This window comes from Eumetopias jubatus, unplaced genomic scaffold, assembly GCF_037043125.1.
Source record: "Eumetopias jubatus isolate StellerSeaLion01/CBP00866 unplaced genomic scaffold, mEumJub1_p1.0 scaffold_4, whole genome shotgun sequence".
NCBI classification, from domain to species: domain Eukaryota; kingdom Metazoa; phylum Chordata; class Mammalia; order Carnivora; family Otariidae; genus Eumetopias; species Eumetopias jubatus.
This window is the reverse complement of record NW_028274810.1, coordinates 117,540,448-117,562,406: the sequence shown is the minus strand read 5'-3', so window position 1 is coordinate 117,562,406 and position 21,959 is coordinate 117,540,448. Positions and strand designations below refer to the sequence as shown.

The 21,959-nt window shown below is 45.8% G+C and overlaps 1 protein-coding gene across 1 annotated transcript in view; it reads right to left on the bottom strand.

The window, feature by feature from the left end:
• Positions 1-7,904, bottom strand: part of HHLA1 (HHLA1 neighbor of OC90) — a 33,286-nt gene extending 25,382 nt beyond the window's left edge. The window contains exons 1-6 of the mRNA XM_088022878.1: positions 7,826-7,904; positions 6,657-6,716; positions 2,650-2,706; positions 1,732-1,812; positions 962-1,042; positions 775-858 (exon numbers count right to left, since the gene is read on the bottom strand). Of these exons, the coding sequence (XP_087879004.1) occupies positions 775-858; positions 962-1,042; positions 1,732-1,812; positions 2,650-2,706; positions 6,657-6,716; positions 7,826-7,904 (442 nt within the window). The remainder of the gene's footprint in view (positions 1-774; positions 859-961; positions 1,043-1,731; positions 1,813-2,649; positions 2,707-6,656; positions 6,717-7,825) is intronic.
• Positions 7,905-21,959: the final 14,055 nt, after the last annotated feature.

The window sequence follows — 21,959 nt, the reverse complement described above, 5'->3', positions numbered from 1 at the left end:
TCCTATAGAATCTCGCCCAAGAGAGCAGAGTGCGTGTATCCACTTTGCCCAGTGTGGTACCCCCACACCTAGAAGAGAGTCTGGCTAATGGTATGTGATCAATTAAGAACCACTGAATGGGTGGATTAGCGGTGAGATATTAACTTTCAGTTTTACTTTTCAGGATTTTCTAAATAGAAGGAACATCAAACAATTTTAATTTTTAACTATAAGAGTAATACAAGAGTATCCTAGCATTGAAAGAAAGATCCAGGGATACCTTCGTGTACTGCAAAGCACGCATCATGATCTTCTTTCAGAGGTAAACACCTACACGTGTCCAGAGATGTATCACTTCACCAATGACAGTGTATTCTACACATTATTTTGTAACTCTGCTTTTCTCATTAAAAATGGCATGGAAATGTTTCCAGACATGGGCCAAATCTGGCCACATCCATTCATTTATGCATGGCCTATGGCTGTTTCCCAAAGTGTAGACTATTTAACCATTTTCCTAATGATGGGTATTTACCTAGTTCTCAGAGTTTTCTGTTAAAATAACGCTGCATGAACATTTTGTTCTTGCCCCTTTGTTCAGATGTAACTATTTCTCTAGGATATAAACCAAGGAAAGAAGTTTCTGTGACAGTGAATGTATACACAGCTAAGCATAATAGATACCAGTGTCTTTTCTTATTTCACTCTAAGGAGAAAAAAAATCGAGTCAAACTTATCCGAAAGGGGACAAGCAAAATCAGGAAGGCCGCAAGCCTGGCAGGTAGCTCCACCTACCTGATAAGTCATTGGTCCTGTTGTTCAGGCAGTAGCAGTACCGGGTGGGAAATCTGGTGGCGTCCACAGTCTTCAGGTTGGAAACTGTGAAGAGACACGACCCACAGGGCGGTCGTGACACTGAGCCTGGCCCTGCCGGCCCATCCCTCATCATCATCACCAACAAGAAGAGCCCGGCAGCACTTACTATTGTAAATGGTCACAGAAAACTTGTGGAAGGCAAAGGAGCTGTAGGAAGTGATGCTCAGCAAGGAGAAGAACTTGGTATCTGCCAAGGATATTAAAATAAAAGAAGCCGTCAGACAAATGCCTCCCGACAATCATAATACCATCAATTAGTAAACAGATAATAGAAATTAAAAATACAATGAACAGATGATAAAAGTAAATAACAAAAATAAATAATAAAATAACACACATTGGAAATAATACATAAAATCACATAAAAGCAAGCCAAAAACTGCATACGAACATGTAACTTGACTCTATTTCCTGATCTGTCCCTAAGCCCTGACAATTCTCCCACAGTGTACTTGTGATCAGAAATGCCTGCACATAGGTCATGTCTGGGATGCAGCTTGCTCTCCAGATGCTGATGAGCCTCTAACTTCTTTTGGATATTTTCAGTCTCATCAGGTGTCAGGCAGGACACCGCATTCTCCATCTGAACATGGAGAAGCTGGGGCGCAGAGGCGTGCCCTGTCTTGCCCAAGTTGCAGAAGTGAAGCAGGTACAAAGCAGAAGTGGGCCTGGATTGTGCTTTTTACAAACTGAGGGTTGCTGGAGGGGAGGTGAGGGGGGGATGGAGTAACTGGGTGATGGGCATTAAGGAGGGCACGTGATATGATGAGCACTGGGTGTTATACACAACTGATAATTTATTGAACATTACACCTGAAACTAATGATCTACTATAAGTTGGCTAGTTGAATTTAAATTAAAAAAAAAAAAAGGTACCTTTTAAAGCTCTATTCAGCATTCCGTTCACCAGCTCTGTCAGGTTCAGGGCGGACAGATCGACCGACCTTGCAGGCAGCTCTGGAAGAGATTCGCAGATAATGTCACTGGCAGGCTTTTCGCACAACGGAAGTTCCCTGTTTCTGACTTTCAGGCAGACTTGCTTCCTCTTTGGACGTTTACTGAACTCATACCCACAGCTGGGCACAAGAGATTCAAAGATAAAAGGCAGTGCCCCCTCTCAGGAGGTGACAGCCGATGGCATACATCATGAAAAGTTAGATAAGAGAAGTCCACGTGAAGGACAGGAACACTTACTCTGTGAATAATTTATCTCTGCATTTGGAGACAGTAGGGATGGGTGGGAAATGCTCACGTACAATGGGAAGCCCAAGGAAATGGCACGAGTTCTCCACAGCACTGCATGTGGAAATGACTACATTATCTAACAGACAATGCCCTCACTGGGCACTGGCATCCCTAGGAAAAAGTTTTTTTCAAATTCTGCAATTCTGATGCTTGGGCTCCATTCTCACAGATTCAGGCTGAATCCGTCTGCGATGTGGCCCAGACATCCCCACCAAAATCAACCAACCAGTTGGTCCCTCTCCCAGCTGAGTGGAGAGACCCTGCTACGTTAAAATCCGCCCCCCCCCCATCTCCTAGCGATTCCCTGAGCATCCAGCACAGCAGTTGACAAGGTAGAAATAGTGGTTAATGTTCCTCTTTATATTTTTACTAACATGGTCTTTGTCAACGCTTACTTAATGCTCAGAGAGTTCTGTGGATCACACAATCCGAAGACTGGGGAGATGCTACACCGGGTTGTGGGGACTGAGAGTGGGGAGCTGGAGAAGTGGGGGAGCTCCTTTGGCAGCTGGGGCCGCCCACAGAGCCCTAGAGGAGGCGGGGACTCACCTGTGGTATCCAGAAAAGCCACCCCTTTTTCCTTCCTCTCTTCTCCAAGGCCAGGAGCTGGGGAGAGAAAAGGCTTCAGGGGAGACACAGGAACCTGCAACCCCAGCCTCAAGTTGCTGGAGGGGGTCTCTACGAAGTGGCCTTGTGCTAGTGAAGGTCAGAATCACCGGGCCTATGAAAAGGAAGACTCCTCTCCTGACGCTGTAGTCTCCTTGGACCGACCTTGGCCTAGAAATCGACATTTTTTTTTTAAGATTTTATTTATTTATTTGACAGAGAGAGACACAGCGAGAGAGGGAACACAAGCAGGGGGAGCGGGAGAGGGAGAAGCAGGCTTCCCGCGGAGCAGGGAGCCCGATGCGGGGCTTGATCCCAGGACCCTGGGACCATGACCTGAGCCGAAGGCAGACGCTTAACGACTGAGCCACCCAGGCGCCCCTAGAAATCGACATTTTAATAAACAGGCAGGTTTAGATCACCAGGCAGGGTGTCTAATCTATCCCATCCCTTTACTGGATCAGGAAACCGAAACTCAGAGTGGACAAGAAACTTGCCTGAACAACAGAGCCCAGAACCTGCTTCCTAAAAGCTGCAGAGCAGTGGCCTTTCGGAAATAGCAGGTCACCTGCTTCTTCAGTGGGGTTTGTGCTATCGATGAAAACGTCATGGGAAATCTTGAAATGCCTAAAGCATACATTCCGTCTTTATTCATTCAACAAACACTCACTGAGGGCCGAGCAATCATGCTGGGTGTTGGGTCTAAAGAGGTCGAAGGAAAGGGGCAAGTCTCCACCTCTGTGCGGCTTACGGTCTGTGCCTCAGGTGGGGGACTCGCACGTGTAGCTGCACATGAGGAGTGGCAGACGGGGCACGGCAGGATGCTTGAGCTCCTCTGTCAGGGCGCCTGGCCTGGTCTGGGGGGGAGGGGAGGGCCTCCCAGTGGAGGTGACAGAAAGCTCAGCTGTTTTGGACTAGGTGGCATTATGAGCACGCTGCATTTGTTGCTATTCTTGTTGCCATGGTTCTGTTTCCTGTTACATTCCAGGGGACCAGGTGTCCATTTGACAGATGGAAAAACCAAGGCAGAGACAGGTCGAAAAATGTGTCCCAGAGTTCCGGGGCAAGTCAGGAGTCAAGGCTGGCCTAGTTACCTGTCACACGGAGGACAGGAGCCTCTTTTTCCTTTTGAACGTCTCTGTTTCCAGACACTGAAATAAAAGTTCTCAGGAATGAAATAGGATCGTGAAAGCACAGCCTCACAATTTGTAACATCCTTCCAAGTTACCTTGTCCAGCATTCCCTTAGAAGGGTGAGGAAATTAAGGCCCAGGAAAGCGAAGTGATGTACCTACACCCTGTATCTAGCTGGTGGCCCTGTTTCCCCTCCCCGGAGTCCCTGGTAACCACCTTTCTACTCTCTGCTTCTAAGAGTTTGACTATTTTGGCTATTTCCTAGAAGTGGTGTCATGTCGTATTCATCCTTCTGTGGCTGGCTTGTTGCACTTAGCTTAATGTCCTCCAGCTCCATCCATGCCTTGTGTATGGCAAGATTATCCTCCTTTTTTTTTTTTAAAGATTGTATTTATTTATTTTGTCAGAGAGAGAGAGAGAGCACAAGCAGGGGGAGCAGCAAGCAGAGGGAGAAGCAGGCTCCCCGCCGAGCAGGGAGCCTGATGCGGGACTCAATCCCAGGACCCTGAGATCATGACCTGAGCTGAAGGCAGACACTTAATCCACTGAGCCACCCAGGCGCCCCGATTATCTTCCTTTTTAAGGCTGAATGGTATTTCATAATATGTACATACCATATTTTCTTTATCCATTCATCTGTGGATGGATGTTTAGGGTGTTCCCGGCTTTTCAAGCAGCTTGTGGAACCTCGACCCAGTTAAATTCTGTCTGCTTAAGCCAGTTTGACCTTTCAGTAAGTATACTTCTTGATTAAATACTGGAGCCTTGGGGTCAGAGGTAGGTGGGGTCTGTGGTTCTCCTTCCTGACACATGGCTACTGGAGGAGGTGGGTTATGTGACCACAACAGGAACTCTGAGACAGACGTTTGCGATCAGGCAGGCCCAAAGCTGGCATCCAGCCTGCTCTTCCATCTGGTGCTCTGAATGGCCCTCCACCTGAACGGTCTACATGATGCATCCCCAAGGGACATTTGTGGCGGACACCGACTTTGCCTGTGACCTGGCCAGGAAGGAGCGACCTCCGTGCCGGTGAGGGATCGGGGTCATGTGGGCTCCTGAGCTCCAGGCTACGGGGGTGCTCTAGGCTACGAGGCTTGCAGGATTCCCGCACCTGTGAAACCAGGTTGGTGGGCCCTGTGCAATCTTCCTAACCAAGAACTATCTTTGGACACCGCTCCTTCCACCAAGGAAACATCATTTCCACCAGAGTTTTTTATAATTGCCAACCTGTGGGTGGATTTTGCTAACTATATTTGAAGTGTGAACTGAACAGCCCTGAAGCAGAAATTTCTGAATGGGATGCCATACAGAAGCAGTTTTCAAATAAATTGCCAGACGGAGAATATAAAACTGTTGGTCTCTTTTTGTATAAAAAGACCACCATAGTGGTATCTTTAAGATAGAAGGTGTTGCTACTTTTCATACTTTTTCATGCTTACTATTTTAATCACCTTTCATCCTTTATGGTTACCTGTGGAACAGAAATTTTTCCCATTTAAAGAGGAGGAAAAAGGCTCAAATAGGGGAAATATTGATTGAATGTTGATTGAAAATTATGCTGCTTAGAGACGCCTGGGTGGCTCAGTCAGTTAAGTGTCTGCCTTCCTCTCGGGTCGTGATCCTGGGGTCCTGAGATCCAGTCCCAGATCGGGCTTCTTGCTCTGTGAGGAGCCTGCTTCTCCCTCTGCCTTTGCCTCTCTCTCATGAATAGATAAATAAAACCTATTTTTTTAAAAAAGAAAATTACACTGCTTATACACAAGAAATTGGTACAACTATTGTCCTCTGGGGAAGGGAAGAGGTTGGCTGGGGACCATTTTAACCTTATGCACATTTGTACCTTTTGCATTTTGAATCGCATGAGTGTACTAATTAAAAATAAATAAAAATTAGGGGTGCCCGGGGTGGCTCAGTCGGTTGAGCATACAACTCCTGATTTCAGCTCAGGTCATGATCTTGGGGGTGTGAGATCGAACCCTGTGTTGGGCTTCAAGTCGGGGTCTGTGCTGGTCTTGGAGCCTGCTAAAGATTCTCTTTCTCTCTCCCTCCGCTCTCCCCACTGCTCGCGCTCTCATGTGCTCCCTCTATTAAAAAATATTTAAAAATGAAGGGTAATCTCCCCAACCCACCCCCCATTATTCTGCTTGTTTACCAACAAGTTAGGAAAAGCAACCAGGCCCCTGCCTCCTATGTGTTCCTTATGTTACCATGCATTCACTGTCTTGCTGTATAGCCAATTTCATAACATCAAAAAGTAAAAAGAAAAGACAAAGAAAGATGAAATTATTGCAAAGGTGATGATATAGCACATGATAATACCACCCATTATGAAATCTTCCATGGTTCATAGAATATCATGATCTTTGTGGATTTAATAAGATCGTGGGAATCCAGGTGTGCCATGAACCATAAAGCAAGAGCAACTCCCAGGAACTATTCCTATGACAGAGCTTGAGGCAACATTAACAGAAGGAAGGGAAAAATGAAGGGGGGGAAATCGGAGGGAGAAATGAACCATGAGAGACTATGGACTCTGAGAAACAAACTGAGGGTTTTAGAGGGGAGGGTGGTGGGGGGATGGGTTAGCCCGGTGATGGGTATTAAAGAGGGCACGTACTGCTTGGAGCACTGGGTGTTATACGAAAACAATGAATCATGGATCACTACATGAAAAACTAATGACGTATTGTATGTTTACTAACATAACATAATAAAATAAAATAAAGTAAAAAAAAAAAAAAGAAAAAGTGAGACCGAGAAAAGCCAAAGAGTTTGCCCAAGACAGAATGAGCTGGGCAGGAGCACCTGCCCCTTTACCTGTTGTGGGAAGGAAGGTCATGACCTTTTCCTTCTTGGCTTCTCCTTTAACAGCAGACACTAGAATAAGAGAGCATTCATCACAGAATTATAACCCAAATTTGACATCATAAAATATTTCAAAATACTCATTTTAAAGATGAGAAAATTATGATCTGAAATGGTGACATGTCTTGCTTAAAATCCCACCTGTAGTTTCTCATTCAACTTAGTCACTGAATATTTATTGATCAACTATAACAACACTAATGACTGACAGTGTTGTTTGGTAGCTGGACTTTAATATGCATGAGTGTGTTAGGTGCTGGGGATACTATGATGAACAAGTGGGCATAGATTCCATCCTTATGGAGCTTACAGTCTAGTCAGAAAGGCAGACATGAAGGAAAAGAAGACTCAGGATATTATTGCAAACGGTTGAATACTTTGAAGGGCACTTTGAGGGTGTGTAACAGGGAGCCTGATTCAGCTCAGTGGTCTGAAAGCTTTCTGGGAGGTGATGTGTGGCTGAAATCTGGAGCATGAACAGTATTTGAATCGGATGTAACTGGCTGAGGGGGTATTCAGAGTGTAGATAAAAGTGTGTGCCCAGGGGCTGAGGTGGGCACAATTATTACTTTAAAGAACTGAGCAAAGGCCAACAGTGATATAGCACAAAGAATCGAGGAGGCAGGGTATTGTAGGAACTGGTGATGGCAAGGTGGACAGGGTCTTGTATAGCATGTGAAGGACTTGGGATACTATCCAAAGAGAAGTAGGAAGTCACTGCTTAATTTGGGGTAGGTGGAACCAGGGAGAAGCCTGGGAGGTTACCTGCTGAGATGTATGAAAAATCACCCAGGCTAGTGAGGGGAGAATAGGTCACGGAGAGGCAAGAGGAGAAGCAGGTTCTGATTTCAAAAGCTCTCTTAGTGGCCCAGAAAAGAGAAGACAGAGATTTGGACAAGAGTTGTAACAGTGGATGTCAATATAATTCTGTTGCAGAAATGAGACTCAAGTTCACAAAGTCAGAGGATAAAACCAGAAATGGGGAATTCATCATTTCCATTTTGATCAAAGTCATTTGGGGTTCTGGCCTGAGACATTGGCGGCTGCATTTCTCCAAAGCCCAGTGAAAACCCAAACTCATCATATAGAACAGGCACTTTTTGAAATCTGAGTGGACCCACCTGTGTTCCAAAGGGACAGGACACACGTAAGACCCACGCATAGCCTCACTGGAGGACAGGGTACCAGGAAGCCTGGCATGTCTGTGAAACTCTGGCCCACCTGGAAGAAAGCAAGCAAGCCCTTGGAAGAAACAGGTTGGATTACTAGGCACATTGATGCAGAATATCCTTGAGTCATTAGAAATACAATATGTAGAAGGCTTTCAATAGTTAGGATAGGTTAGGTTATGCTGAGGTAACAAATTAATTCCATCATCTCATTGGCTTAATTCAACAACAGACGTTGATTTCTTGTTTATATCAATACTTGCTGCACATTGGTGGGGAACTCTGCTCCACACAGTCACTCAGGGACCAGATTAATGGAGCTTCACTGCCTTGTAGTTCTCTGTCTGGTCCCTGTGGGCTCCTTAGTCATTGGTTCATTATGGTTGTCGAAGGGACAGAGCTGGAGGATTATGCACCAACTCATACGCTCTGGCAGGAAGTGCCATGCTCACTTTTATTTATAGCCCATACCAGAATTACTCCCATGGCTCTGCATAACTGCAGAAATCTGAGAATCTGGGAGGGGGATGCATGCATAGTCACAAACAATCAGTGTCTCTTCCATGGGTTTTCTGGCTGTTTAGCTGGGAAACACCCTCTAAATACAGCATCACTGCTGCTTATAAATGGCTAACAGACATATGAAAAAATGTTCATCATCATTAGCCATCAGGGAAATTCAAATCAAAACCACACTGAGATACCACCTTACACCAGTTAGAATGGCAAAAATGGACAGGGAAAGAAACAACAAATGTTGGAGAGGTTGTGGAGAAAGGGGAACCCTCTTACACTGTTGGTGGGAATGCAAATTGGTACAGCCACTTTGGAAAACAGTGTGGAGGTGCCTCAAAAATTTAAAAATAGAGAGTTACCCTATGACCCAGCAATTGCACTCCTGGGTATTTACCCCAAAGACACAGATACAGTGAAAAGAAGGGCCATATGCACCCCAATGTCCATAGCAGCAATGTCCGCAATAGCCAAACTGTGGAAAGAGCCAAGATGCCCTTCAACAGATGAATGGATGAAGAAGATGTGGCCCATATGTACAATGGAATATTACTCAGCCATCAGAAAGGAGGAATACCCAACTTTCACATCAACATGGATGGGACTGGAGGAGATTGTGCTAAGTGAAATAAGTCAAGCAGAGAAAGTCAATGATCATACGGTTTCACTTATTTGTGGAACATAAGGAATAGCAGAGAGGACATTAGGAGAAGGAAGGGAAAAATGAAGGGGGCGGAATTGGAGGGGGAGACGAACCATGAGAGACTATGGACTCTGAGAAACAAACAGGGTTTTGGGGGGGAGAGGGGATTGGTTAGCCTGGTGATGGGTATTAAGGAGGGCACGTACTGCATGGAGCACTGGGTGTTATACGAAAACAATGGATCGTGGATCACCACATCAAAAACTAATGATGTATTGTATGGTGACTAACATAATAAAATTAATATATAGATAGATAGATAGATAGATAGATAGATAGATAGATAGATAGATAGGAAAATAATATACGAATGCATGGGAGTGTTCACATTCCTTCCTTGTCTGCAGCGCTGTGTGCCAGGCATTTGCTATACAGAGTCAGCATGATAGTTCAAGCTGCAAAGCTGAGACTAATAATGGTAATGGTGAAAAGTTATTGAGTGCTTTCTGTGTACCAGACACCACACAGAATGCTGCCCAATGCAAGTGAGGTTATCACTTAGTAATTACAATATCTGCATGCGCAGATATTCATGTAATGCCCATTTAATATATGGACCACACAGACTTGTTTTGAAGAGAGCAGAAATTTGCCATTGGTAGAGAATGGAATAGACCTTGGAGAGAAGGAGAAAAGTCAAGAGAAAGTGCCCTAGGGTTGGGAAAATGTCCCAGGAACTGAGCATCTTCGTAGCAAAATGTATTTGAAGAAGTTCTGCTGTCCGTTCAGGATTGAACCACCTTTGGAATTTTCTTGAAATATCCTAGTAAACATTTAAATTGCTTTTGAATTATGGGCAGATACTAGAATGGCGTTTCTTTTAAATGCCACCCTGGACAGAGAGAGTCCTTACCAGGGGGCGAGAGACTAGGGCTTTCTGGTAGTCCTCTTACTCTCATAAATATGTTTACTCTCTGAATCTGCTTTCCTCATCTGCAAAATGGAGATAAGAAACCTAGCTCACTGGGTCTTTGTGAGGATTTAAGCTAATGAGTCCAAAGCATTTTACCCAGTGTCAGGCACATAGTAGGTGTACAATACATACACCAGTCATTGTGTACTGGCTGGTGACACAGGGACATATCAGACATGCCCCTTTCCTCAAGCTGATCTATAACTTAGAGGAGATGGACACACGAGCAACTAATTCACACTCAAGGCCAACTGAGCTATATTCTCTATAGAGAGATTTACAGTGGGGATGAGAGAGAGAGAGAGAGAGAGAGAGAGAGAGGACAGGCTGCTGAGTCCAGGACTTAGCACACTCTCCAGCAAAGGGGTACGGGGGTGAGGTGGGCAGGTGAAATGGCAAACTACACGAGGATTCTTTCCTCTGGCACCTCAACTGCTATGGAAACATCACCTCACCTTTCTGAGCCTTGTGTGTAAAATGGACAGAGTCGTAGCCACCTTGAAGATATTTCATGAAGATTAAATGAGATCAAGAAATATGTCCCTTAGAGCAATCTCTGGACTAGGGTAGATACTTAGGAATCTTAATTCCTTTTTCTCTTGTCTTTTTCTCTTTTCTCTTCCTCCCCCTTCCCCTCCTCCATCTCCATCCTGGGGCCCCACATCATGGCAGAGGTGTGAACAGGTACAAATATATAGTTGAAAAATAATTATCTGTATCTATATAATGGATACATTTCCCTTTTTTGACTCCTGCTTCACTGTGTTAACCACTGTCTTCCATTTATGACGAATAAACACGCTAACATTTATTACCTTAAGAATGCATTTTTTATTGATTTTTTTTTTCTTGGGGAAAATGCTTTTTTCCTTCTGTCTGGTTTTTTATTTTTGACCATTGGCCAAAACTGGCTCAATCAGCTCAATCAGCTCAATTGGCTCAATAAGCTATGTGTTTGGAGTGGGGTTTCCAAATCAAGCAAATGAAAATACAGGATACCTAGTTACATTTGAATTTGAGATAAACAATGAATAATTTTTTTCATATATCTCAGGTGGTATTTGGAACTACCCTAGTTTGGGAAGTGGGAGAGTTTTATTAAAGAGAACTTGCTTTTACCGCAGGCTGGATGTGGCACTGAGCCAGTATTGCTCGGGGAGGTCTCTGCTGCACTAAACAGAATTTGTGGATTGAACACGTGAGCTGAGCACTGCGAGTGTCACACCCTCTAGCCTTCAGATAGCTCTCTCTCCTTGTTCTAGCATTTCCACATTGCTGCTTTTAGCCCCATTGGACCCCAGAAAGAGCAATGAGAAGATGGAGAGAGATGTAGGCCGCATACAGAGGTTCGTGGGGCTGGGGAGGCTCTGTCCACCCCGCAGCTTACACAAGCAGAACTGGCTGGATTTTGCCTTTCAGCCAAACTAAGGAGGTCAGGCCTCTCTCGATGCCCCCCAGGGAAGCTAGGCCACCATGGGCCACTATAGGGCAGGGGGAGGGGCTGGGGTTAGGTCAGAGACACTTGATTTTAATCTTGAGTTGGCCATTGACTGGTGCTGTCTGGATTAAGGCACTTGACCTTCATTCACTCAAAAGCAGTTGTGGAGTGCAGGGCATTACCAGCACGACCCTGGGGCCCGACTGCCTGGGTTTGCTTCCTGGCCCTGCCTTTCACAAGCTGTGCAAGTCACTGAGTCTCTCTGTGCCTCAGTTTCTACCCAACACTATCCTGAGGACTAAAATATGCTATTTGTAAAACATAGTAAACAGTGCCTGCCACAGAACAAGTGCCATGTATATGTTTAACCAGTAAAAGTTGTGGTACTTAAAAGACATTGGCACTCCAGTAGCAAGCAAGACAGACTGGATTCCTCATTCCCACAGAAATACAGTCCTTAAAGTTATATCTTACAAAGACTGGACCAGATGTCCAAAAATTTACCCTCAAACTAAGTTATCATTTCAGTGCATCCCCCATGGCTCTTATTGGATAATTATTCATAAGTCATTGTTTTCTTCAGTGACACTGGCAGAAAAGCTAGTTGTATGACAATTTGACAACAATACTAATGTGCTGACAAGGATCAGAATATGCTGCCCCCGAATATGCCACCAAAGGCCAATGAGAATGAACAGATGCAGAAACAAGTCTTCCCAGAGCCTCTCTTACCTGATTAAGACAAGAATTTTTTTTTAAGATTTTATTTATTTATTTGAGAGAGAAAGAGAGTGAGGAATGCTCAAGCAGAGGGAGCAGGAGAGGGAGAGGGAGAAGCAGGCTCCCCGCTGAGCAGGGTGCCCTACATGGGGCTCGATCCCAGGACCCTGAGATCATGACCTGAGCTGAAGGCAGATGCTTAACCGCCTGAGCCACCCAGGTGCCCCAAGACCAGAAACTTCTGACAATGAGGACTGTTATAAATCCCCTCTCCCTGGAAAGTCACACCAAGATGGGCCTGCACACACAAACCCTATCTTACACCAAAATAATCCCTATCTTCCATTTGTTTCCCCAGATCTTTACCTTCCCACAATTTAGGACCCTGGGAGCTCAAAACACTTTTCCTCTCCTTGTCACTTCCCCACAAATTTATCATCCTTCTGTTAAAATGATAGGTAAGCCTCAGGGCCTGACCAGATCTTTTCATTTCATTTCTGGGAGGCCCACCATATGCATATGACATAAACCCTTTTTCTTGTTAATATGTCATTTGTCAATTTGCATGGCCCCAGTCCATGAACCTAAAAGGGTAGAGAAAACATTTGTTTCCTCTCCAACAGTGTAACTTATGGAACCTCAATTCTGGGGCATCATGTCTGGTATTTTACCTTCTCAAGCATTTCTTGGGAAAGACAAAGATATTCCCATCATATGAGAGCAGGACCCAGGGATCAGAGGTGGAAACCCCTGCTCGTGGTCTGACGGCTCCTAAGTGGGAGCATTCTTGAACCAAAGTCTCTCAGACATGAAAGAAAGTCTGTTTTCTTTTTCAACATGTTCCACTCTACCACCTTCCCCTTCTAAATACCACCCCCAAGTGCCATGAAAGGCTTGATGTTGTAAACAAACAGAATCGATCATTTCAAAGTGTTTTGGTGGGCAGAAGGGGTTAGAAATCCAGTCACGCTCCCGGGAGAAGGGACGAGAAGTGCTGTTATGCCCGAGCCAAGAATCTGCCCAAGAGTCTTGTCAAGTGAATTTACAATATGTCTGCACTTTATTGGCACTAGCCCTGGAGCTGGAAATGTGAATGGAGGGAACAAACCCGCTGGAGCCTTAATTAAACATTGTGTTGCTTCCAATTAACAAAGATCACAGATCCACCAAGGTTTGTTTGGCCGGCCAAGTAAACCTACCTTCCCCACTGTACTTCACAGCCAAAAGATGCCCAATCAGATACAGAATAAATGCCATGCTCCATGGAGAGGTAAAAATTCACACAGAAGTCCCACCTCATTTGGGTCAGCCACAGGGAGAGCCTCATGGTTCTCAGTACCTTATGATCCATTCACTCGGCAACCTTCCACACAAGGATCAGCTCCCTCTTCTGTGGAGGACCCAGAGGCTTGGGGGTGCCAGACAACTTGCCCAAGGTCCTTAAACTGCTGAGTGGCAGCTGGCTTCACACTTGGGCAGGCAGTCAGCTCCAAGGCCCAGGAGACAACTCCAGAAGGCGAGCTACTGCCTCTTTAAGAAGAGTTAATGCAGAAAAAGAAGTGAAGAATCTAATATTTGTTGACTGTCTGATATGTTTGAGGAAACCAAGGCTCAGACAAGCAACTGGCCCAACAGAACGCAGCCAAAGAGCCAGGACTGAAACCCCCGTCTGTTTTGCCACCCAAGTCTGTGATTGGTTGGCAACTAAGAAAGGTTAATTTTTAGCTGTTGCTTTGCTATCAGACAGTTTTTAGGGCATTCTTTTATCCTCATTCCAATTTTTTTGGATTAAACATAATGTTTCCTTTATCATAGATGTGAGGACAGGCCATCCCAGCTGATGACTACATTGAGATTCTAATCAACAGCTTAAGGGGAAAAAACCAGAAAGAGACTGTGATCAAGGGGTGGAGTCTTAGCTTAAGTGCAATGTAGATAGTGGGTGATAGAAACTTCTCTCCTATCATTCAGCAGCCAGGAACCCAGAGCTGGGGAATGGGAGCAGAGGCATCCCTTATCTGGTTTCATGCTTTGGGGAAGAGAGGAAACCAAAGGGTTTTAAAGTATCTACAATATATGACTTACCTGTCTCCTGAGCAGGATAAATGAGTTCAAAGAATTTAAGCAGCCAGAAAGATTAACAGCTAAGTCAGAGTTGTGGGGTTTATATGAGTTCTTAGTGAAAGACACAGAGGATGGGGGTGGGGAAAAGCTTGATAACTTTGCTTTAAATCCTTCAGAAAAAAAAAAAAAAAGAAATAATAATCCTACCAAGAACTCAGGGCAGTGAAACAGGATCAACCCCATCCGGGGGAAAAAAAAAATGCCTTTACTAAGGGCTGAATAGACTCCGTGAGCAGAACGACAATGCACCGATTCAGCGTGGGATGGGAAGCCTCTTCTGACAGTAATTACGTGTACTGAAGGAGCAGAACAGGATCACTAGGTGATGATTTTCCCTTCCTGTTGTAAAGGTCTGTTAGCCAGGCATCACCTGGCATGCAGGCCAGCGGAAGTCTTCTGAAGAAATGGCTAGGTCCTGTTGGTCAATTTTAGCAGGTACCCGGAGCAGGGCAGGCAAGCCTCACCCCTTCACATGTTTTAATAAGGCCTTAAATAGTTTTATGTTTTTAAATGGTTGAAAAAAAATAAAAAGAACAGTATGTCGTGACCTGTAAAAATGATAGGAAATTCACATTTCGGTGTACACAAATGAAGTTTTATTGGCACATTGCGACACTTACTCATTTACGTGCTGTCCGAGGCTGCGTTTGTGCCAAAAGGGACAGAGTTGAGGAGTTGTGGCAGAGACGGATGGCCCACCCAGCATGAAATACTGTGTGTCTGGCCCTTTACAGGAAATGTTTGCTGACCTCAGGCCTGGAAGCACCTGAAGAATCAGATTCCTCCCACTCTTACCACCCAGGTTCAAGGTTGATTTTTCCTGTCTAGGCTGCTGGCTGTCCTGTTGTCACCCTGTTGTACCACGCCTTGCTTCCCTGAACAAATTTCCCTTATATCAGCCAAAGAGATCTTGTTTTAAACAACTTTACTGAGGTACAATTTGCATACCATTAAATCCACCCATTTTCAGTGTACAGTTCAATGGCTTCTAGGTAATTTAACAAGTTGCCTAACATCACCACAATCTAGTTTTAGAACGTTATTTGTCACCCTAGTAAGATTCTTTATGCCCGTGTATGGTTAATCCTCCTACCTCTACCCCAGCTGCGGCAACCATCTACTTTTCATTCCTGTAGACTGGCCTTTCCTGGACATTTCATATCCATAGAATAACAAATATGTGATCAGAGAAATCTTTCTAAAGCATGAATCGGATCAGGTCACAATCTTGCTTAAAATTCTCCCATAGCCTTCCCCAGTACCTAGAATGAAATTCCACCTCTTTGCCCTGGCCCCCAAGGGCTCACATGGCTCCCCTCTTCCTAAGTCTTTAGCTACATCTCACAGTACTTTTTCCCTTGTTCATAGCCTTGGAGTGACAGCCCCAGATACTTCTCCCTTGCTGTTCCCTCTAATTGGAATGTTCTTCCCCTGCCTTCTCTAAGGCCTGACCCCTTCCTAGCCTTCAGTTATCAGTGTAAATAACTGCCTACAATGGGGTGTGTGTCCCCAAAGGATGCTCTTGTAATTACTCTGCTTATCATTATAAATTCTAATTATTCTGTTTATTTATTGGCTTGATTATGGTCTGATTCCCTGTCAGAGATGTCAGATCCATGGGCTCAGGGCCCTCCTCTGTCATATTCACCATCATGTTCCAGGACCTAGTCTAATGCTTGACATAAATATTCACTGAAGGAGTGAATAAATCAATCAATTATTATTCAGCGAGACCTTTGATAAAATCTCCTAACTGTTCTTTCTCCCTTTTGATCCATCCTCCGTATTTCTGTCCAGTAGAAATATAATGCAAACTACACATGCAATTTAAAATCTTCTAGGGGCGCCTGGGTGGCTCAGTCGTTGGGCATCTGCCTTCGGCTCAGGTCATGATCCCAGGGTCCTGGGATCGAGTCCCCCATCGGGTTCCCTGCTCGGCGGGAAGCCTGCTTCTCCCTCTCCCCCTGCTTGCGTACCCTCTCTTGCTGTCTCTCTCTCTCTCTCTCTGTCGAAAAATAAAAATAAAATCTTAAAGTCTTCTAATAGCCACATTTAAAAAGTAAAAATGAATCAGGTGAAAGTAATTTTAAGAATGTATTTTAGTTAACACAATATCTCTAAAATAGTATCTCAACGTTAAAATCAATATTAACAATTATTAATAAGATTTTTCTGTGCTAAGTCTTCAAAAGCAGGTGTGTATTTTGTACTTACAGCCTCTCTCAATTTGGACTAGTCTTATTTTATTTTATTTTATTTTTTTAAAGATTTTATTTATTTATTTGAGAGAGAGAGAATGAGAGAGAGAGCATGAGAATGGGGAGGGCCAGAGGGAGAAGCAGACTCCCCGCGGAGCAGGGAGCCTGACGCGGGACTCGATCCCGGGACTCCGGCATCATGACCCGAGCTGAAGGCAGAAGCTTAACCAACTCAGCCACCCAGGCGCCCTGGACTAGTCTTATTTTAAAGGCTCAATAGCCACCCGTGGCTGGTGGCTACCAGGTTGTGATAATGCCACTGTTGAAAATCGAAGTGATTTTCCCAGACCACAGAACAGACCATGTCACTCCCCCCTTCACTGGCACCTCATCCCTTCTCAGATGAGGCCTGGGTGTGCTAGTCTGACCCATGCAGAGCTCCCCATGATCAGACACCGGCCCCCTCCCTCTCCTATCTCTGTCACTCCTGACCTCACACGTTCTTCTCCATCAACACCAGACAGCCTGGGCTTCGTACTCAAACCACGTCCTTGCCACTCCCCTTCCCATGGGCCTTCCTCTTGCTGGAAGGCTATGAGCAAGGGAGAAAGCAGCATGAGACGTTACTAGAGAATTAGGAAGACCTGTGGGCCAGGGTGAGGGACTGGGATTTAATTTAGCTGCTGGAAACAGCTGTGGGAGGGTTTCAGCAAAAGAGAGACATGATCTAATTCATGCTGTTTAATAGGCCTTCGGCTGCTACTTGCTCCTTTCATCTACCCACACCCCAAACTTCACCTCACACTTTTTTTCCTCTTCTCTTTTCTCTTCTTTTTTTTTTCCCCCAAAGATTTTATTTATTTATTTGAGAGAGAGCAAGAGCAGGGGGGAGGGAGGGGCAGAGGAAGAGAGCGAAGGAGAAGCCGACTCCTCACTGGGCAATCTTGGGGTTCTGGGATTGAGCCTCTCACCTCATGCTCTTTATCTTCACCTCAGACATGCCCTTTACCAGGAAGCTTTCTCAGATACCCTCCCATCCCATTAAGGGTATTGCATTCATATTTGTCTTAGCCTGCTGTACGGGGGTGATCTGTTTGCGTGTCTGTCCCCCTCAGGAGGCTGTGCACACCTTCAGGGCAGGTCCCCCTGTACTTCAAGTGTCCTGCACCCTCAGCCCCAACCCTGGAGTCTGACAGACGCATGACCACCAGCAGTTTGACAACTGAGCGCATGAATATTTGTTTTCTGCCCTTGGTTTTTCATTTGGCTCTCAGAGGACTCCTATATTTTTTTTTAATGTTTTATGTATTTATTCATGAGAGGCAGAGAGAGAGAGAGGCAGAGACAGAGGGAGAAGCAGGCTTCCCACCGAGCAGGGAGCCCCATGCGGGACTCGATCCCAGGACCCTGGGATCATGACCTGAGCCGAAGGCAGACGCTTAACCATCTGAGCCACCCAGGTGCCCCGCAGAGGACTCCTATTAATAGCCCTTTTTGTTTTCTGGGCCTATTACCTTTTATTTATTATTCTGCCCTATTCAATCTGCATCTTAAATGATTCCTGGAATGTAGATGCTGGAAGGGACTCATTAGGTTTCTCTTTTTCACTCAATGTTCCTTGAGGGCGCCTGGGTGGTTCAGTTGGTTAAGCGACTGCCTTCGGCTCAGGTCATGATCCTGGAGTCCCAGGATCGAGTCCCGCATCGGGCTCCCTGCTCAGCGGGGAGTCTGCTTCTCCCTCTGACCCCCCCTCCCCCTCCCCCCTCTCATGTGCGCTCTCTCTCTCTCTCTCATTCTCTCTCTTTCAAATAAATAAATAAATAAATCTTAAAAAAAAAGTTCCTTGAGCTCCTCCTCAAGGCAGGTGTCATGCTAAGGACTATGGACACGGGGTGGACAGTTCTCTGTCCTTGCCCCCAGGGAGCTCACTGTCTATGAGTCATGGATGATTACAATGCAGCATGAGCAAGGACATGCAGGAGTGTGACAGCTCTGGAGAGGGCCACCACACTTCATCTAAAGTATGTCAAGGAAAGCTTCCTGAAGCCATGATTTTAAATGACACATGCAGGATAAATATTTCAGAGCTAAAGAGTGGGGGAGAGTAGTGATTCCACAGACTTTGATGTGTAGTAGAATCTTTTGGAGGGGGCGCCTGGGTGGCTCAGTCGGTTAAGTGTCCCGACTCTTGATTTTGGCTCAGGTCATGATCTCAGGGTTGTGAGATCGAGTCCCTCATTGGGCCCTTGCTCGGTGTGGAGTCTGCTTGTCCCTCTCTCTCTGCACCTCCCCCTACCCATCTCTAAAACAAACAAACAAAGAAATAAAATCTTAAAAAAGAATCTTCTGGAGGGCTTGATAAAATCCAGATTGCTGGGTGTGGTCCCAGAGTTTCAGGGTCTGGTCTGACTGGGGCCATTTGTGACGAACCCCCAGGTGCTGCGGCTGTGGTGGCCGGAGGCAGCAGCTGCACAGAGACCGTGACGTTAGCACAGCCTTGGAGCAAGTAGAAAAGGCAGATGGTTCAGGCTGGCTGGAACCTTCTCAGGAGGTGCGGAGAGGTGGGGGATGTTGTTGGAGAGGGACGAGGCCAAATCCTGTCTGCAGGAGTAACGTAGGAGAATTGTTTCACTGGGTCGGGGGGTCGGGACCCAGCTCTGAATAAGCAGGTGGAGATCTCCTGCTCTCCAGGCTTGTACATTTCAGTTTGGGGGAGATCAGTTACCTCTAAGGCACTGTTTTCATCTGTGAAATGGAGATCACGACAGTAGCCTCCGCAGAAGGTTATCGGGATTGAATGGTCACAAGGAAAGAGCTTACAGCACCTGGTTGCTGGCAAACATTTGATCATTGTTATACCATTATCTGCCTAGAAAGATCGCATTTCCCCACTTTGGGCTGATTCCTGTGAGACATGCCTGTTGTGCTTACAATAAAACTTCTGGGTGAGGCGGGGGCACGAAAGCCATAGCCCTGGCCTGGCTTATGTGATTGGAAAGCTGTGTGGCCTTGGTCAGCTGCTTAACGTCTCTGAGCCTCATTTTCAGATTCTTTAAAAATGCAGTACAAAAAGACAAATATTGCACGATTCCACTTACATGAGGTCCCCGGACTAGTCAAAATCATAGAGACAAAAAGCAGAATAGGGGTTGCCGGACTGGGGGAGGGGGAATGGGGAGTTAGTGTTTAATGGGGACAGAGTTTCCATTTTACAAGATGAAAAGAGTTCTGGAGGCGGATGCGATGATGGCTGCCCAACAGTGTAAATGTACTAGACACGTGGAACTGCACTCCTGAAATGGTCACTGCGGGCTGTCTCTACTCGAAGCCCCCATTCCCCTCCTCTCTCTCAAGGCCACTCCCATTGGGCATGAGACCAGCATCCCAGCGGGACTGACCTTGTCAAGGTCGCCATGACCTCCACAAGGCCAACTCCTCCTCTCACTCAACTTCTCAGTAGCACTTGGTGCCACAAGTTGACCCCTTGCTCCTCGAGGCCAGGTCTGCACTCGGCATCCCCGGCATCACACCCTCCTTGTTTTCTTCTCTCTCTCGTCAACTGCTCTGCTCAGCCTCCCTGGGTGGGTCCCCCTCATCTCCCTGACTGCTGGACATTACAGGGTAAAAGTCCTTGGATATCTCCTTTCTTCTCTCTACACTTGCTCACTTGGGGATGTCATCTTGTCTCATGCTATCTATATGTTGTTGAATCGATTGATCGATCGATTAATCAACAGATGACAGATACAGAGATGCAGCTTCAGCCCCTAAGAATCTCCTTCACTACACACTCAACCATGTATAAAATATTTCCACTAGATGCCCCACATGCATCTCACATTTAACATGTAAAAAGCCAAATTTGGGGCACCTGGGTGGCTTAGTCGGTTAAGCATCTGACTCTTGATCTCAGTTCAGGTCTTGAACTCAGGGTCGTGAGTTCAGGCCCTTCACTGGACTCCATGCTGGGTGTGGACCCTACTTAAAAAACAAAACAAATTCATGTCCTTATTACAAAACTGGCCCCTTCCCTAATCTACTCCTATCTCAGTTAATGATACCTTCATTCTTCCAGGTACTCAATAAAGAATTTATTTTTTATTGCTTCTCTCACACCTCATATTCAATTCATCAGCAGACCTTGCCTTTTTTACCTCAAATATATATAGATTCTAAATATTCTCACCACTTTCGGCACTGCCGCTCTGGTCCAAGCTACTCTCGGCTCTCACCTGGACTATTACTAATGCGGTGTGGCCTCTGATTAACCTCCTTGCTTCTGCCCTTTCTTCTGTTAGTGGATTCTCAATATAGTGGCCAGAGAATCTCTTTTTAGCATACATCAGGTGTAGTCACACCTCTACGCAAAGCCTTGCAGTGACTTCCCATCTGACTCTGAGTGAAAGCAAATGTCCTTATAATGGTCCAGGAGGCCATTCACGACCTGACTTGCTCCTTCTCTAATTTCATCTCTCACTCCTGTTCCCTCTGCTAATTCCCTTGCCCTTCACTGGCCTGACGCTGACCTGCCCAGAGCCAGATGATGAACTGCTGGGAATGTTTCTATACTTAATGTGGAGGCGGGATCCAAGGACAATTGGACTTTTCTCAGGGGGGACACCTTACACGGCTTCAGTGAGGGGAAGCCACTGGGTCCCAGGACAATTCGATGGCCAAGCTCATTGTTGGGAGCTGACATTAGTAGGAATGATACCTGGCTCCCAGGAGTATCTGGGAGGCTGGGCTATGAATGGGCTGTTGCTTCATTTGTACAGATGGAAAGAGATTTTCTCAGGGATATAATTTTCATGCTCTTTCTCTGTCATACAGTTGCATGAGACCGGAGGTGGGTAAGTTTTGTTGGGGTAGGAGTATGTCATTGCAGAGTGGAGGCTCTTCTCATAACTGCAAAGTCAGCCACAGGCTTTTCTGATGACAGATGTGGACCCTGGAGCTGGATGATGACCTTCTAGGAGAAAAGCGGTTACCTACCCTGGTTCCTGGAGGCTACAGGTACCCTGTTAACAATGAGTCACGTTCATGGGCACCATGACCAGCTTGCCCAGTATTGGCCAACTTTGTCCTTTGATTTACAGATTGAATTGTGGCAACCTAGCTTGCTTTCATGTACGTAGTGTTTTTAAGTGGGCTTGTATACTAGATGCTTCTGTCACTCCTCCCTGTGTGTCCTCTGCCCACCTCTGAATTCACTGTGTTGTGCTAGACAGGCTGCAGTCGCTGGCAGCTGCACTGGCCATGTGTCTCTGCTCCTCTGCCTTAGGGTTTTGGCATTTTTGGGGATGGCTCTGCTGTAGCACAGGGAAACCTGACAGAGTAGGGATAGGGAGTTTAGCATCCTGGGAGCAACCCTCAACCAAGGAAGAATGGGGGTCAGTGGATGAATGCCCTGGATTCCTGTCCCAAGGTAGAACGACCCTTTGGTACATTTTACACAGGTTCTCATGGGGTGCCTGGTG